Raw genomic sequence first — 18,314 nt, forward strand, 5'->3', positions numbered from 1 at the left:
TGAATGGAAAAATGTGCCGAGACATTCTTGATAAAAATCTGCTGCCGTCTACAAGGAGGATAAGGATGAAATGAGGGTGCACGTTTCAGCAAAAAATGATCCCAAACACACAACCAAGGAAACTCTCAGTTGGTTTGGGAGAAAGAAATTAAAGCTGCCATAATGGCCCAACCAATCACCTGAATCCAACTAAAAATCTATGGAAAGAACTAAAGCTCAGAGTTTATGAAAGGGGCACAAATAACCTTCAAGATCTGAAGACTGTGTGGAAGAATGGGCCAAAATCACACTGGAGCATATGACTAGTTCCTCCATAAGGAGGCATAAGGAGGTGTCTTTAAGCTGTCATCACCAACAAAGGCTTTGTGACAAAGTATTAAATTAATTATTTTAAGCGTGTTCAATACCTTTTCCCTGTGACTCATTATTAGACATAATCAATTTATGGACATCTGTTGTTTGATTTATTTGTATGTGTGGATCATATGGATTTTTATCAGCATCTGGTGAAAATTTCATGTCAATAGCACTTTGGAAAATTGTTGATATGTTCAATACTTATTTTACCTATACCCCACCTCTTGATAATATGTTGCTTTGACTGCTTGAAACGAATAAACAGAAAGCACTTCTTTTCTTTTATTACATCTTTTGTTTATTTTTTTTTATTTTATAGTAAACATGACACCAAACTTACAACAAAACAAATGGCAGGAACAAGGCACAGACTGAAACAAACAAAACAACATACATAATTACATATTATGTAATTAGAGTATGTGTACAATACCTTGCATATCCAAGTACATGCTGTGTACTTTGTGTATGTGTGAATGTAGGCAGATCCATCTAGAGATATAAATAGATAGATATACAGACAAATAGATAAATAAAAATGATGATAATAAGAATAGAGAATGTACATCAATCAGATTATTTTGCATTTTAATCCTACTGGATTTGTGTGCCTTTGCAGCCTAATGAATGTTTTTGCAGGTTTTTTCCTTTTAGTTTTGCTTTCATTTTTATTTTCACCATGTGTGCATCCCTGGGTGGGGACACGGATGTTTCTTTAAATAATCACGGATGTCATAAAACAAATGTTTATTTAAGGAGAAGACTATCCAGGTGGTTTTTTTTGTCACCGTTTATCATTTGCAAAGTCACATTTAAAACACTCCCATATCTGTGTTACCAATCTACCATAATGGTAAGAACAGATTCATCTGAGCAGGTCCAACTAGACTGTTCAGCAGACTGCCAACGCACCATCTGTTCTGAACCATGAATTCTGATCGAATGTTAGTCATCTGATATGTGGGCCAGAAATGGGAAAGGAGCAAAAGTGGAGGTCAACGAGAAAACCACAAAAGAAGTACAGCATTAAGAGTACCCATGGCTGCAGTAGAAAAATGTCTTTGTTTTTAACATTCGGTTTCACTTCAGCTCTTCAACTTCCTTCTTCTGCACGGCCCACAAAACAGCACAGACAAGAATGTTCCACAGACTAGGAGCGCCATATACTTTGTACACTGCCTCCATCAACAACAGTTATAATCTGGCAGATGGCTCCTTCCTGGACTACCAGCAGACTGCAACGCTTTTGCTTGTTCTGTACTTGGTCCATTATCCAGCCATGCAAAAAACACAGAAGTTATAACATACAAACAGCTGATTACCAAGTCCCCACTGTGGGTTTTTAAAATGAAAACAACAACACAGCTAAAGGTTAGAAACAATTCCAGCTGGTTATTTTAGGTGAATTTAACTGACACTTCCATATTTCTTTCTTTTTTCTAAAAGTAGACATTACAAAGGGTCTTACATTTAAAAACAAACATCAGCTTTCATTTATTGTAAAAACTGGCTTACAGGAGGTTTAGCAATTTTAAGCTACAGCAAAACCTTTCAGTTTTCAGCATGACAGTGGAGATAACACCGTGGGAACAATAACTGCAGTTCAACTCATCTGTGATTCTATTCTGATAGTTATTTTCAGTTGGTAATTTCAAATAGATTTGTATTAGAGATAAATCATGTCATTGGCAGATTTTACTTTGAGGTTCTTTCTGACTGGACTGAGTGGATTTCTCTTCAGTAGACAGATAGTTCAGATGTTAACAATTAGTATCTGTCACAATACTGGGTCTATGACCCAGTGTTTTGTGTTTGTTGTTTAATTTATATTATTTGATTTGGTGTTATTTGTGGGCACCCCATCCGTCCTGGACACCCTCATGTTTCATGTCTAGTCACCCCGGTCTCTATGTTTGTGCATCTCCTGTGCCTCCCCAGTCATATCTCCAGGTCTCAGTGTCAAGTCTTTGCCTTTGTGAATGTCTCTTGTTACCTGTTTTACTTTGACAGTTTTACGTCCTATGTTAGTGTTTGCAGTTTTGCTTCCTCCCGGACTTGTTGTGTGTGATTATCCCCAGCTCTCCTCCTGTATCTCATTCCCTCTTTATCTCTCTGTGTATTTAAGCCCATTGTCTTCTTCTGTTTGTTCCTGGATTTTCTGTATTTCACCCACTGCATTTCCCATGGTCCAGTTTTCACATCTCAGGTTTTTTAGTTTCTTTATACTTGTTTGGAGTTTCCTCCCTGTTTAGGTTTTGTCAGTCTTCCTGAGATTTTTTTGTGTTTTTTTGTTTTGCCTCAGTAAAAGGCACGTTTTCAGTTTCAGTCCATTGCTCGTGTCTGCATTTGGGTCCACACTCTCTCTCCCCTCCACACGTCTGCCACAGCAGACTTGACAGAATTAATTGGTGACCGTGAAATGATTGGAGTTTTTCTGACTGAATAGAACTGAAACCCTTCAACACAGGGTACATGTCTTTATAAGTTCATTTACATTTCAACTTCATTTTAAATTTCAAGGACTCCTTCCTTTTACCTCAAAAACAGAGAAGCTGTCAAACAGCTAACTGATCATCTGCAGAGGAAGAGTTTCACTCAGAATTCATAATTCATCACAGTTTCGAAACCGCATTAGTGAATGATCTTTGTATGGTCTCTGACTCATGTCTTATTTTTGGCTAAGATGTGTCCTTCAATGTGCATATTAACCTAATATGTAGGACTGATTTCTTGCTATTGCACTGTATCTCTAAAAGTAGAACAATTGTGTCTCAGAGTGATGCTGAAAATAGTTCATGCATTCGTTACTTGTAGGATGGACTATTGTTTTAATATTCATTGCTGGAGTTCATTTTACCTATACTGGCTTCTCTTCATTGGCTCCCTTTAAAATTCAGAATAAAATTTAAAATCCTCACTTACAAGGTCTTGAATAATCAGGCTCCGTCTTGTATTAAAGACCTCATAGCACCATATCACCCAAACAGAGCACTTCGCTCTCAGACTGAAGGCATATCTTGTGGTTTCTAGGATATGTAAAACTAGAATGGAAGGCAGAGCCTCCAGCTTTTAGGCCCCTCTTTTGTGACTGCGGCTCCCAGTTTGGATTTGTGATAGAGACACCCCCTCTACTCTCTAAAATTAGGCTCAAAACTTTCCTTTTTGATAAGTCATATAGTTAGGGCTGGATCCAGTGATCCTGAATCCTACTTTAATTAGCATTTTCAATCTTTGCTTTTATACACCACTTTACATTTAATTGTTAGGTATTATTGATCTTTGGCTCTCTTGCACAGTGTGCATTTTGCCCCATCTTACTCCCCTCCCGGCAGATGCCCGCCCCTCCTTGAGCCTGGTTCTACTGGAGTTTTCTTCCTGTTTAAAGGGAGTTTTTCCTTCCCACTGTTGCCAAGTGCCTGCTCATAGAGGGCTGTTTGATTGTTGGGAATTTTGTTGTATTATTGCAGGGTCTTTAGCTTACCTTAAATAAAATTGATTTCAATTGAACTGAATAATCTGTGTAGTTGTCATCATATACCACAGGAAGAAGTTTTCAAAATGAACTTTCAAATTCAGTCTTATCAGCTGAAACTGATTTTAAGTTCTAAACTCTCTTTCTATGTCACTCTCTTCCTGAAATGGATGGAATCTTGGCTGTGATTGATTCTTGCGATTAGGGTTGGTTAGTCAGAGAAATAAGAGAGTGTTTTAAGTATGACTTTGTCTGAGATAAACAATGACAAAAACACACGGAGGAGCAGTCCTGCTCGGTTTTATGAGATCCAAAACTCTTTAAAAAAGAGTGGGGCGCTATACTGTGAAGCTCGCTCAACATACACAGGTAAATATCTTCAGATTGGTAAAGCTGTTGTTGGGTTAGTTCTTAGTTGTACAGTGCACATGTGACAACAATTAAAAGCTACACTTTAGCTATTAGTGACTCATGGTAGAAGTTGCCATTCATTTTATCTGAATCCTCGAATCTCACCCTTCCTAATGATGTCCCTCCATCCATTTCTTTACCACGTTAACTTCATCTTCCCTCCTCTGAGTGTAAGACCTGGTTACTAGTTGTTGCTGATACTGTTGTCACGGTGCAGCAGCTATAACAGCATCTAACATGATGGTTAATTTGTCACATTGTGCCGCATCTATTTTTAGTTTCGTTTTATTGTTTTCTCTCAGCGTTTTACCCCACCTCAGTGGCGGATCTACAACATTTTACAAGGGGGAGCAAGGTCTTTTTTAAAACAGCCCTCACCACTCCACAGTCTTTCCCCCAGCCCACTGACAGCAGGCATCATAATGCCCCCGCTTCGGCACCTTTCGCCACTCCGGCAGAACACACAAAACGACACAGCTTTGCGATCTCCCCAGCATGCAGAGTCTGATGTCGAGGCCTTCTTGGTATGCTTTTAAAATTGTTTTAAAGCTCAATCACAATGTCATTGTACTCTTATCTTCAAAACACCAATTTATACTCCTGAATGTCATCTTGTTGTGATTTTCTTTCACAAAGTCCCAAAATATGTATGACTGTAACTCTAATAATAAAAAGCCAAAACAATCTTACTTTTAAATGTGGTATACTTGCTTTGAAAACATATGTGCATAAACAATAGAATAGAGAATCTGCTAATAGTCAAAATAGCTGAAACAACTTAATTTAAAATATATATTTTTGCATTTCTTTGTGTCTGACGGTGTTGACAAAAACCTTGCACTTCTCCAGCAAAAACATAAATTATTAAAAATTTTTTACACCTGGGAGATTGTACCAAAACATGGTGAGACAGCCAAAACTTTGTGTAACAATTATATGTAAATATGTTTTTGAAAAATCAAAAAATATATTTTAGAAAATTGAAACCTGTTTTGTCCCTAATCTCAGGAATCACTGCAGTATAGTATGTGAAACTCCGCATGGAGCCAACAAAATATCCACATAAATACTTTATAACTATTTAAATCTTCTAAGAAAACAAGATCTTCTAGAAATATAATTGGGCAATCCAGTGTCAACAAGGAATGGGCTAAAAACGCCCCTGGGCTGCACATTAGAGCTTTGAAGCTTTTTTTTTTACTGGATTTATTTTAACATTGAAGCTTACTGTCCCAGAGTCTGATAAGGAAGACGCGGAAATCCCTTCTGTTTGTCGCAGAACAACGTGAAATCAATGTGATTGAATAATCATATTAATACGGGCACATTCCCGTGACAACAGTTTTAATAAGATACAGCTTCACAAATTGCACATGTAAAAGTATTCGCAGAGCAAAGACTCTATAATAAACATGCTTTATTTGAAGAAATGACGTAGCGCTTGCGGCTGATTTGAAAGCGAAACGGAAAATAACTTGACAGCTTTATTCTTCTCGCTGCAGACTGCGGTATTTAAGGCTTAGAGAGTAAAAATGAAACATAAGAGCAGAAATGAAACTTCAGATCAGCAAGAACAGTGTAGGAGTCCTGTTCTATGAAATATTAAGAGCAACTACTGTTGTGAAGTTGTTTTGCTGCAAATAGAACGAAATAAGGAATAAAGTTGCGTCTAAATATCGATATTATTTGTGACTAAAACGCAAAGGGGAAACACAAAGACAAATATGCGACAAATATGTGTATTTGTATGCGATTAAAAAACAAACAAACAGAAAAAAGAAACACAAGCAAAAAAAAATTTTGGTCCTCGGAGAGGTCCGAGGGACCTTCCAGGACAGGTGACGCTATTTTCTGGAGAACATCTCCGGAGCAGGTTGGGTCACAAGTTACCATATACCTCGGTAAGAAGCGAACCACGTTCGTAGTACAGAAAACTAGTGATGGTGAGATGAAGCCTCATGATGAACTGAAGCTTTCCATCCAATTGGTCGACTCATGGTTCGAAGCATTGTGATGATTCATTTGCTCTACTGCGCCATCAAGTGGACAATTCAAGTGAAGCGGGCTCTTTGATTATAATGATGTGTAAACCTTATGTACATCTGGATAATGACACAAACTAGTGTTTGGTGCTTCACTTTTTAATAAACTAAAAGACAGAAATCAGATTATAGGATGTGTAGTGTTGTTTATTTATATTTTGGTGTTTATCATTTGTGATATTTATTACTGTGTGCATACTTTATTAGGAGAGACAAAATTAAAAAAAAAAAACATCTCTTCCTTGCTGGTTCCATCGAAGAAGAAATGCACAAGTAACTATGTAGCACGTACGTAATCCAATTCCACAACACGGTGTGATGGGGAATCAGCTGTTTTCCTGCCCATGTTATTTCGAATCTGGCGCGAACCGATGAACCAGTCCCTGAATCAGTCACGTGGTACGGACTGCCCGCGAGGCCTCGAACGTCACTGCATACGTAATCAAAGCAAGCCTCGATACGCGCTTCAGAAAAACGCCCCCGCGATTACCCGACGCACGATTCGAAGCTTCGACACACAGGACACATCACTACAGAAAACCCAGTTAGCCAAAATTCAGGAGGAGGGCCCTGTTTCAGGAAGCCGGTTTAGTGGAAAAACTGAGTAAGTATACCCTGAGTTAACGAAAACTCTGGGTTTTCGGTTTCACAAAGCGAGTTCAGCTGCAGCCTGAGTGAGTCACTATGACGACACACTCCGTGAAGCTAACCTGCCCCCTAGCAGGTTTACTACAACTAACCCTGACTGTCTCCGCCCCTTTGTCGGAAACCTGACAGTAGGAAGTGTCGGACATGGCGTGCCACTTCCTTGAAGAGCCAGTAGATCGTGAAGCCCAAATTCTCCGCAGGGCTCTCCGCCGGGAGAGAGTGATCAGAGCGCGTTTGGACATTTTATCATTTCCTGATGATTTTCTGTGTGAACGTTACCGTTTCTCAGCACAATCTATAATTTATTTGGATAACATCCTCAGGCCATATATTACGCATGTGACACATCGCGGACATGCTCTCAGTTCATTGCATATTATTTGTATTGCACTTCGGTTTCTTGCAAACGGGAGCTTTCTGTATAATATTGGTGACGCTGAGCACGTTTCCAAGGCTACCGTCTGTCGGGCAGTCAGGAATGTTACAGTTGCACTGAAACGTCTCCTGTACTCGTCTGTGGTGTTCCCCGGTCATAGACCCACAAGATTTATCAAAGAGGGATGCCACAAAATTGCAGGTATCAGGATGAACAAAACTTAATTTATGATGTGGTGATACTTGGACTACTACTTAAATTGCACATTTATTTTCAGGGTTCCCAGGCGTGATTGGCTGTACAGATGGCACTCACATTCCAATCATTGCTCCTTCAGTAAATGAAGGAGACTATGTGAACAGGAAGTCTTTCCACAGCATTAATGTACAGGTACATAGTTCCCTGTAGCATGTCAAACTAACAAATTATTTCATTATAGTAATGGATGCTAATTTGTGTTCTCTGCACTGTGAAGATCATATGTGATGCTGCCAACATTATCACAAATGTGGAAGCCAAGTGGCCAGGCTCTGTCCATGACTCACAAATATTCCGTGAATGTACACTGAGCACAAAATTTGGACATGGTGAGTTGAGAATACTTTAAAATATATAAAGACCAATTGCTTCAGGGACATTTGAACTGAAGTGTATCCTTCTGTCTTAGGAGAGTTCACTGGCTACTTGCTTGGTGATAGGGGGTATCCATGTTTACCCTATTTGCTTACCCCTTACCCTGACCCTGAACCGGGCCCACAGCAGCGATATAATCTGGCTAATTGCAGGACAAGAGCCAGAATTGAAATGACTATCGGAATGCTTAAGGCCCGGTTCCAGTGCCTGCAAAGACTCAGGGTCACCCCAGAAAGGGCATGTGACATTATTGTGGCATGTGTGATTCTTCACAACATTGCCACAATTAGAGGAGAACACTGTCCTTCTGAACCAAACATCAGCAGTGATCCAAACCATGAACATCCTGACCCTCCCACGGACATACAAGATGGAAGAGCAGTCAGAGACACCATATGTCACAATCATTTCTTTTGACCCATCACCTCAACATGTTGAAAGAAGAATAAACAGATTTTTTGTTCAACTGGCTTTATTGGTCGCCTGTATTTCCTGTACACAAAGTATTAAAAGATGTAAACCTCATAAAGTGTCTCTGTTGCTTCCTCCTCTGTAACAGCTGTCAATGTTTCTTCATTATTTTCCTGTAGTAAAGAAATAAACAACATTGCTGTTCTACTGTAAACTCATATAATCTGTGGAGTATTACTCACAACTGCATGTTGGTCTGGCTCAACAGGAGGCTGCACCAGATGCAGTACACCATCACCATCAACTGATAGAATATGAGGTTTATACAGGTCACTTATAACTTACAAGGGACCAAATGGCAATTAACAAACATACCAAGCACCTTACACTTCATTGTCATTATGCTCTCAAAGACAACCAAGGCTGAGGGAAGGCAAAATCAGTCGGAAAATAACTTCACTACAAAATAATCCATTATGGTAAAGAGTTTATCAAATGAATGTGTCGCACTGCAAAGGTGACTGTGAAGAAAGGATGTATGCACATCATGTATTATTTTGAATTTACCCCTTATGTAGGCACTTGTGTCTTGCGGGGTTATTGACTCAGAGGATGTCCCCGCAGAGATGCCTTCGGCCACAGGGCGCCCACTGTTTTGGCTGAGGGCCAACTGCTCAGCCTCTGTGAGTGGTGGTGGTGGAGGACCCCCACCTGTTTTTCGGGCCTCCGCTTTTTTTCTGTTGGCTATAACGGGCCACATTTGAGCATACAGAGTAAGCAAATATGTACTTGTAATGTGCTCAGATAATTTCAATAAGTGCTTACAGAAAGAAAATTAATGTAGCCTCTAACTGCAATTGATTTACATCGGACAAACAGACCAAGCACTATGGCTCATAATACAATTACACCTTACCTGTTTGGACTATATTTTTATATTTCATTTTTACTTGCTGCCAGGCACGTTTGGGGCCTGTTGGGTTGCACCTGCGCTCACATCACATCACAAAATAAAATGTATAAAATAACAAATAAAATAACATATGATAAAATAACGTGTTAAATGGGTGGAAATCCCTCGATCAATGTTTAAATTAACACTCACGCATTGACTCTGTCGGCTATGTTTTGCCATGCATGCTTTTGCAGCTGTGGCTGTGTTACTTTTTTCCGCGGAATTTGCATGTTATCGGCATATGCTGCCATCAGAATTTCGGCCTCAAGCGCTGTGAAATACATTGACCGCGCCTTCTTTCCCTCCGTCTCCATGGTGACTCGCTTAATCTGTGCTCCGCTTATCAGGGCTTTATGTATCCTCGTCCGCGCGCTTCACTTGGGGTTAAAGCAACTCCGCGTTGACTGAACTAATTGTTATCAGCCTTTCTGAAACCGAATATTCCGAGTTGGACAGTTCGGGGTTACTCAACCCTGAGTATCGTTTTTCACTCTGAGTTTTCCAAACCGGCTTCCTGAAACAGGGCCGAGGTCTGCATTGACTGTAAATCAAAATCTTGCTGACTAGTACCAACTCGGATTACGCCTGCCAGTTTCTGTGGATGCAACTTACCATGCGGGAAACCGCGCTTTAACGTGTTTATCACATTTTAAAAGAAGAAATTCTGTTTTATTCAACGAGAGAGCATTCAAAATGTGCAAAATGCGATATATACCACATGAGTAAAAACATATAGTTTCATATCACCCGTAGCATCAAGCTGTAGTGTGTATTTATTTATTTATTGTTTTCTAAATGTTAAGATACGCGGTGGTGTCTGTTCCCCTGATTGGATAGCAATTCTATGCGGGCCGTCCTACCGTTACCTGCAACTTCCTGTGACGCAAGCTCCTTTGACATACATATGTAATGAACTTCTGAATTACAGACAGTGTGGAGGAAGTCTGCATTGACTGTAAACATCGCAAAGGTTCATATAAAGCGCGTAGGTCAACAGGAGAGGTTTACCAGCACAAAGAGAGAAAATACTATTAGCAGGATTCGTGACTGTAACAGAGAGAGGCACGTTACAAGCTAGCTAATGGTAGCTAAGACAAACGTTATCTGATATTATCATTTAGCAGTGATCCATCAGCTAGATAAAACGCTTAGGTACACGTTTCGGAAACGTTAAAGTAAAGGTTGTTTGGGGAAAAGCTGAGAAAGACAGAAAGACATCGAGAACCTTTTGGTGTGCTTTAGATATTATTGATGGACTTCATTGCTGGATGCTTAGGAGGTAAGTCACTCATCACTTCTGTTCGTTTTTACCGTGTCAGATACCCACTGCGGTTCCTGATATTTGTCATGGTAGCAAACCATCAAAACACTGAGCAGCTTAAAAAAACTATCATACATAAAAACATGTGTATGTAAAACGTATTTAAAAAATATAATTATATACTCTCACTCTCTCACACACACTCACACATCTATCTATCTATCTATCTATCTATCTATCTATCTATCTATCTATCTATCTATCTGTGTGTGTGTGTGTGTGTGTGTGTGTGTATTTAGAAATGACTACTGTGATGTGTGTGCGTGTGTAAAAAATGTATATATACATTTAAAAAAACTAACTTACTATGATGTTTTTGTTTGTTTGCATGCACACACATAATGTGTGATTATATGACGCACGAAATATTGTAGTTTCACTTTCACTAATGGTATGACACTGAAGTTTGCTTTCGCTTCTAAGAAACTGCATTACTGAGCCTCATTCTATTAATGCCTCTTCCACCGATTGATTGGGTTCATTTATGGATGTAGATGTGGTTAACTCACTTTACTGTGTTCCAGAATTATTATTCAGTAGCTTAAATTAACTTATTCTGTACTAATTAATGTGTGGCAGAACCTTTCGAGGCTTGAAACACAGAGAAACATTTGTCGTTTTGCTGCAAGTAAATTCTAGTTATAAATGTATGCCAACTTTCTTTACGGCTCCCTTGTGTCACTTGTTTAGCTCAGTGAGAAGTGAAAGCATCCAAGCAGTGACACAAGCACCACCAGTTTTTCCTGCTGTAAAGGGCTTGGCTCAAATTTAACAAATTTCAAAATAACAAATTTCCCACGTGTGGGACTAATAAAGGTTATTGACTGCTCATCATTGTGTTATGTCTGATTTGGTGTGTTTCCCAGCTTACAACTGGAACTGAGCTCCCAGGGGCTCATTTTACAAACAGGTCAAGTGACAAAGCATGTGATTATGCAGGATTAGTACACTCTGTTTGTTTACCACGGTGCTACAAATGGTTGATTAACATACATGTGTGTTTTCTAAACAGTCATTATAGTATTATGTTTGCTAAACTGGTTCTCAATTGCATTTTTTTAACCTCAAACCATAGAATAAGCAAGTATTTGCAAAAATGTGATGGGATATGTCATTTGTTATTTGACTTAAAACGTATATATGTAAACATAGATGAACATGTAGTAGTATATGTTTTTATTTATATTTTGTGAAGGCCCCCCCCCCAAAAAAAAAAAAAAAAAAAAAAAAAAAAAAAGATTTTGTTTTTACTGATACCGTCTTGGATTGCTGTACAGGTACGTTATCTAGTGAAGGTTTCGATATTAAAACTTAATGATGTTTGTCACCAGTTCAAGAGATATAATCAGCACGTGTTACAACATAGGCTCAGGTGAAAAGTTCAAGCTGGCATCACAACATTGGTATGTGCTTTACAGGCCCAGATTACGCAACATTCAAAGGCATGCTGAAGAGAGTTTTAGAGAGTGTTGATGCTCAGAGAGGTGGCTCTGAAGAGGCGATGGCAGTAGACTCTAAAATGACACAACTGCAGCAAGAGTTTTTGAGCTTCAAAGACTGGTCAAGTGGGCCATATGGGTTATAAAGACTGCTTTAAATAGAAACATATGAATAATAAATGAATAGCTACATATGAATTGCAGGATATCTCATGTGTAATCAGAGAGTGCCTCTCTCAGGGTTTCCTATTTTTGCTTCAGTTTGCTCCAGATTAAAACCAAATGATTATTCCAGTATTGTTTCATTGTCTGTAGGTGCGGCTGGAGTGTTGGTTGGACACCCATTTGACACAGTAAAGGTAGGTAATAACAACGTTATTGCCATTTTTTCCCGTTTTTTTTTTTCTTCCCCCCCACTCTCTCTCCTTGCATGTTTTAAAAGTGAAATCAGTTGCTTATAATGTGTAAAACATGCATGATTCTAGTCTTCCAGTGTTGAGGTGATCATTCCAAACATCTTGTCTTTCAGGTTAGACTGCAGGTCCAGAATGCTGATAAACCTCTCTATCGTGGGACTTTCCACTGCTTCCAGTCCATCATACGTCAGGAGTCGGTATGTGGATTTCTTTAGTCATTCATTTTCTTCATATTATCCAGTGCAGGGTTGGAGCCTACCTGAGCTCTCATAGGGAAAGAGGCGGGGAACATGCTGGACAGGTTACCAATCTATCGCAGGGCGTGCAGATTGCTTTCACAGATCAATCTAATGCTAGTATGCATTATAATATGATTACAGAGATCATAGTTATATATTATAGCTTATATAATATATATAACTTGCTTGTTAGATTAAAGTCAATAAAGTCAAAGTGACGTGTAGACTTAAGTGATGCTTGATTCTTTTTCACACACTAACATAGGGATGGGTATCGAAAACCGGTTCTTCTTGAGAACCGGTTCCCACTGTTTCAATTCCCTGGAATCGTTTGCCATTTTTGCAAACGATTCCCTTATCGAATTCAGTCGCCACGAATGACGTCACCACGTTGCGGAGCGTCATTTACCTGGCAGGAAACACGGTGCCTAAGCGGCTCTAACGCTCAAAAGTTTGGTTATACTTTACGAGAACGGATGACAACAGGGCAACTTGCAATACTTGCAAAGTAGATACTTCATTTAAGGGAGGAAACACTACGAATATGCAAAAGCCATTTGTTCACAAAACACGTGATAACCTTAAATGAATGTCGTGTTTTTAATTCCGCTCCGGACTCGTGAATCTCAACCAGCAGCAGCGGTAACGTTTGCACGTCCTCTCCCGTTAATGCAGCAGGTAAATAATCAACTAACAGTGTATATTATGTTAGCGCGATCTGCCTTATTACAAAACCTGCCATTACTGTGCATTTAGGTGACCATGATGAGACAGACAGAGTCTGGCTCAGATGCTGGCAGTTCTCGCTGCAGTCTTTTTTCCTGGGGACCCTGTGACACCCCGTTAAAGAGCCGTAGGCTGTGGATCTCTTAAGATCTCACTGTTGGGTTTGTAAGGCCATGTTACTCCTAAATTTCTATCTTATTCAAAGAGAAGATAAAAAACAAAGTTCTGAGCTAATCGACCTTAGTGTTCTCCTTTTTTAAAAAGAATCGATAAAGAATCGAATCGTTAAACAGAATCGAAAATGGAATTGGAATCGTGAAAATCTTATCAATACCCATCCCTACACTAACACCAGGCAGTGTTAGGAGAATCAGAGTGGGTCATTGTCCAAAGGTGCACTTTCTCACGTGTAACACACAGCAAGAGACATTGGCCCCATTGGGTAACACACACGTCTGAAAATGGCTTTGGTTTTATGGGCCATTTTAACCACACTTCCCATCAGAATGGTGCTATGTTTTTACTTTCACTGTAATTACTTCACAGATTTTCCCTAAATCATCATATTTTCTTCTTTAGGATTCAGGATACTGTTGGAAATATATATAAAATGGTCATAAGATTTGTTATGCAAATGCATGTTATCAGTCTCACTGTGGTACTGCAGGCTGCTTTATCATAGGGAATGGTATGTAGAAAATAATTAACTGCCTTGAAAGATAAAGCAACTTATGGCTCTTGCCATCACTTTATAAGATGTAATGTAGGTGTTTTTTTCTGACCCTTCTGGTTCTCAAGAGAAAAAGCTGTTCAAACTGAGATCAGGGAAGTAATGACAAGTGTAGATAAGTTCCTCATTGTGATGAAGGAACAATATATTATAGGTCTGGGATATGAAAAAGCTATCAAGAATACATATAGGCTTTAATTTATAGTGTTAGCTTGAAATATATGGGCTTCTGTGAAAACAGAAAATGCGAGTTAACCTGTTTTTTATTTTTTATTTTTAATGATTATTAAAATTATTATTGGATATTAATGCTATTTAAAATTAAGTAACAAGGAAAAAACAGAAACTGTTTAATTAAAACTCTTTTTATCTTTTACCCTGATTTCATTTTATCGTGATGTGTTACTGTATGTCTTATCTTTCACACTTACCACAGGTATTTGGCTTGTATAAAGGCATTGGATCCCCCATCATGGGCCTTACATTCATCAATGCTATAGTGTTTGGTGTTCAGGGAAATACAATGCGATGGCTGGGGGAAGACACCCCAAGGAACCAGTTCCTTGCTGGTGCTACAGCAGGAGCCATCCAGACTGTGGTCTGCTGCCCCATGGAGCTGGCCAAAACCCGCATGCAAATGCAGGGTACAGGGGTAAAGACGGGCTATAAAAAGATGTACAAGAACTCCTTTGACTGTTTGCTACGCATTTACAAACACGAGGGTCTGCGAGGTGTAAACAGGGGCATGGTTACTACACTTGTCCGTGAAACACCTGCCTTCGGGGTTTACTTCCTGTCGTATGATTTGCTGACTCGCAGCCTCGGCTGTGAGCCAGATGCCCGCTTTTTGATTCCCAAACTGCTCTTTGCTGGGGGTATGGCAGGCGTCACGTCTTGGGTCTGCAACTATCCCGTAGATGTGATCAAATCACGACTCCAAGCAGATGGGGTGGGTGGTGTGAACCAGTACAGCAGCATTGCTGACTGTATCCGGCAGAGTGTCAGAAAAGAGGGTTACATGGTGTTTACTCGAGGCCTCACTTCCACACTGCTAAGAGCCTTCCCTGTGAATGCTGCCACTTTTGCTACCGTCACCCTCTTCCTCATGTACGTACAAGGTGAGGACAGAGGGCCTAAAGACTGTGAGCCGGCCCCGACACAGACAGAGGAGCAGACCCGGCCCACCAACCTGTGACAGCATACAGTGCTCATCCTCAACCCAGGCACTTTAGAAGAATACAGCAAAACAAAATATATATTCAAACTTTTTGTTACTCTGACTTGGTTTCGCATCACATCAGCCATTCCTTGTTTTGAATCCAAATATACTTATACTTTATATCAGCACTTTTTATTTTCTATGGAGCAAAAAGGAGAGCAAAACATCTTTACTTTTAGCAATAATTTAAGTTTAGTGTTTGCTTCTGTAGATGCAGAAGTTGATATACCTCTAATAAGGTGGGGGAAATAGAAGCTGACAGATTCTACAGCTTTTGAAATGACCTCATCCTTTGGATTATTTTGTATAAAAGAAAAGGATTTGTTACTTAGCCTCAAACCTGACAGTATGGCTAGATTGTGTGTATGGTATAGGCACTGGAAATTAATATCTCTATTTACATATATCTTCAAATTTGCAGGGTTTATTTGGATTTAAATATTCCAGAGAATCGTTTTTTAATGTATATCTAAAGAATTTCTCCTGCCTTATAAAATGTTTTTTTCTTTGTGTAAGGAAGCTAAAGCACCTGAAGTGTATCCTCTGAAGATTTGGGTGAGTAACAGGGAACCAATGTAGCGTGTGATAAGGGTGCACAACTTTTCACATTTAAACTGCTTTCAAACCAAAAACCATCACAGCTTCAGTCTCATCCATTGCACGATTAGCCCGTGCAGCACATGCCAGTATGGATGCAAGCAAAAAGCATCAGGTCTAACAGCTCTTCAGGGATCGAATGAAAAACGTATGGGTGTGAATCGAGGTTGCGGTTGCCGTTTTTGTTTTATTGTTTTGCCTGTGGGTGTTGTGTTCTTCCAAATAATATCAAGTTTTATTATTGTTACTCACTGCTGCGTTAAAGGTCTAGTATAAAACCTTGCTATTTTGTTTGTCATTATCTTCTTTTTAAAGGTGATTTTAAGTGTGTGCCTGATATTCAAGGCCAGATATTCATGCTGGGGCACTTTAAAGAAATCTGCTAGAATTGCATTTCTGAAACCAACAAATAACACAAGATTGAGGATGTTCCTTATTTTCTTGACCATTCATGTTTAACGTGTGAATGTGTTACTGCAGGCATGCGGCTTCTTGTTTTTACTCTAGGTCAGGGATCTCAAAGTCATTTTACATTGAGGGCCACAGGCAGTCCACTTTCATCTTAAATGGGCCGGACAAGTGACACTCCACTTTCTGTTTAACTGCGCATTTAATCTATGAGATATATTAATATGAAGTAAAGAAGTGCAATTTCAACAGAACCTCTGTTTTTCTAAGTTGTAAATGTGCAAAATTACAGAAAACATTCTGGTAGCTCACTGAACACACTGTACTGTATTTATAAAACCTAAAGCTTTCATTGATTAATGAAAGTCTTTTTGTTTTAACTGAAATTTCTATAACAGGAACCTCTCTGTTATTTAATTGTTTAGCTATTACTTAACTACTTTGGTATAGTATGAATGACTGTGGGGGAGGTCTTTATCAGCAGGAAAGGCTTAAAACGTATAAAAAAATAAAGTTAATCCAAAAATGTGTGCCCTTCGTGATAGTTTCTAAAGTCATCCAGAGACCAGCTGTCTTTGCTGGGCCAATTTTAGGCCCTGGGCCTTATGTTTGACACCCCTGCTCTAGGTGATTCATTGCACTTTGGTGTTCTTCTGACTTTGTCTTGTTTCAGGGAAAACAGATCCAGATTTCTTTAACCATAACTGCCTTTAAGCTCTGGTGGTGTAACATCCTTTGCTGAATGAAGAACAGCAAACAAATTTAAAAGAAGAAATTTTGGATCAGTGTTCATGTTTAAATGTAAATGTTGCTATGAACTTGAGGTTTTCTTCTCAATAAGGGGATACTTTTCTGTCAGTCCTGTCAGACTCCAATCAAAGCTTTTTCGAGCTTTTAAGTTCTCACACTGGCAGCAAATTAAACCCAACATGTTTTGCATTAAAACAATCTACTTACCTGCAGCTGCACTAATTCCACGTTTGTTGAATGTAACACACCTGTTTTGATGTGGAGGTCTTTTATTTTAAGAGTTTAAGAGTTAAGTATTTTGGGGGAGTCTTTCAATGATGCTTCACTTAAACAGAGTTGTGTTGTGGTGGCGGTGATGAATGAAAGCATGATTGCCATGTATGCAAAAGTTGCTTTTGTTTAACTCTATATTCAACTTCTCAAACAGCGACTGGTATCTGTGGCTATAAAGTACATCTGAAGCATATTACATGACAAATATTTAATTTATTTAATCCAGCTCTTTAAAAGATACAATACTTACAGGATATAATTCTGATAATGCAGGATTGTTTTGAAGTGACTGGTTAAATATATATTATATATTTTTTATTCTAAAGTAATAATGCAGTGCAATGCCTTGAATGACCACGTTTAAGTTTAAACTGTCTTTAATCAGTTTAAGGTACCTGGTGTATTTTCACAAAAAAGCTGAGACGTGATATTTTTGCCATGCAGAACCTATTTGTCTATTTTGGCAATAAAGATCTGTACAACTGGGTAAATAAAAATAATTTCAATAGTTGCTTGTTTCTTTTATCTCAGTCTTCTTAGTCAATGCAGTTTTTCATCTTTACTTCACACCAACAGTCACCTCAAGATACTTTATACTGTAAGGTAAAGACCCTACAATAATAGATTCCTGACAATCAGACAATACTGCTTGTGTGTCTGTAGCTCTGCGATTAGCACATTTCTGAACAGTAATAATCACACCTCTTCTTTACTTGAGTTGGAGATATAGATTTCAAGGGCCAAACCCGATTTGATCAAAGTGTAGTTGAAATACTACTACATTAAATACAACAACAAATACATTACACATTCTTTCAGGCTTCAGTGTTGAATTAAAAAACAACGACAACAACCTGCATTTACACTGACTCGTCACTAGATGACAACCTA

The 18,314-nt window shown here is 39.0% G+C and overlaps 1 protein-coding gene across 1 annotated transcript; it reads left to right on the forward strand.

Moving 5' to 3' along the window:
• Positions 1-10,556: 10,556 nt before the first annotated feature.
• Positions 10,557-15,371, forward strand: LOC146616896 (mitochondrial basic amino acids transporter-like). Its single transcript, XM_085373114.1, has 4 exons — positions 10,557-10,584; positions 12,381-12,424; positions 12,595-12,678; positions 14,613-15,371. The coding sequence occupies exons 1-4, from the start codon at positions 10,557-10,559 to the stop codon at positions 15,369-15,371; spliced, it is 915 nt and encodes a 304-aa protein (XP_085229240.1).
• The last annotated feature ends 2,943 nt before the right edge of the window (positions 15,372-18,314 follow it).

This window comes from Diplotaxodon limnothrissa, linkage group LG15 (assembly GCF_057381915.1).
Source record: "Diplotaxodon limnothrissa isolate DT_005_m linkage group LG15, D_limnothrissa_male_GT1.1, whole genome shotgun sequence".
Lineage (NCBI taxonomy): Eukaryota > Metazoa > Chordata > Actinopteri > Cichliformes > Cichlidae > Diplotaxodon > Diplotaxodon limnothrissa.

Coding starts and splice junctions, on each gene's coding strand:
- LOC146616896 (XM_085373114.1), top strand. CDS start 10,557: ATGGACTTCATTGCTGGATGCTTAGGAG. Junction 10,585..12,380: donor CATTGCTGGATGCTTAGGAG/GTAAGTCACTCA, acceptor CATTGTCTGTAG/GTGCGGCTGGAGTGTTGGTT. Junction 12,425..12,594: donor ACCCATTTGACACAGTAAAG/GTAGGTAATAAC, acceptor CTTGTCTTTCAG/GTTAGACTGCAGGTCCAGAA.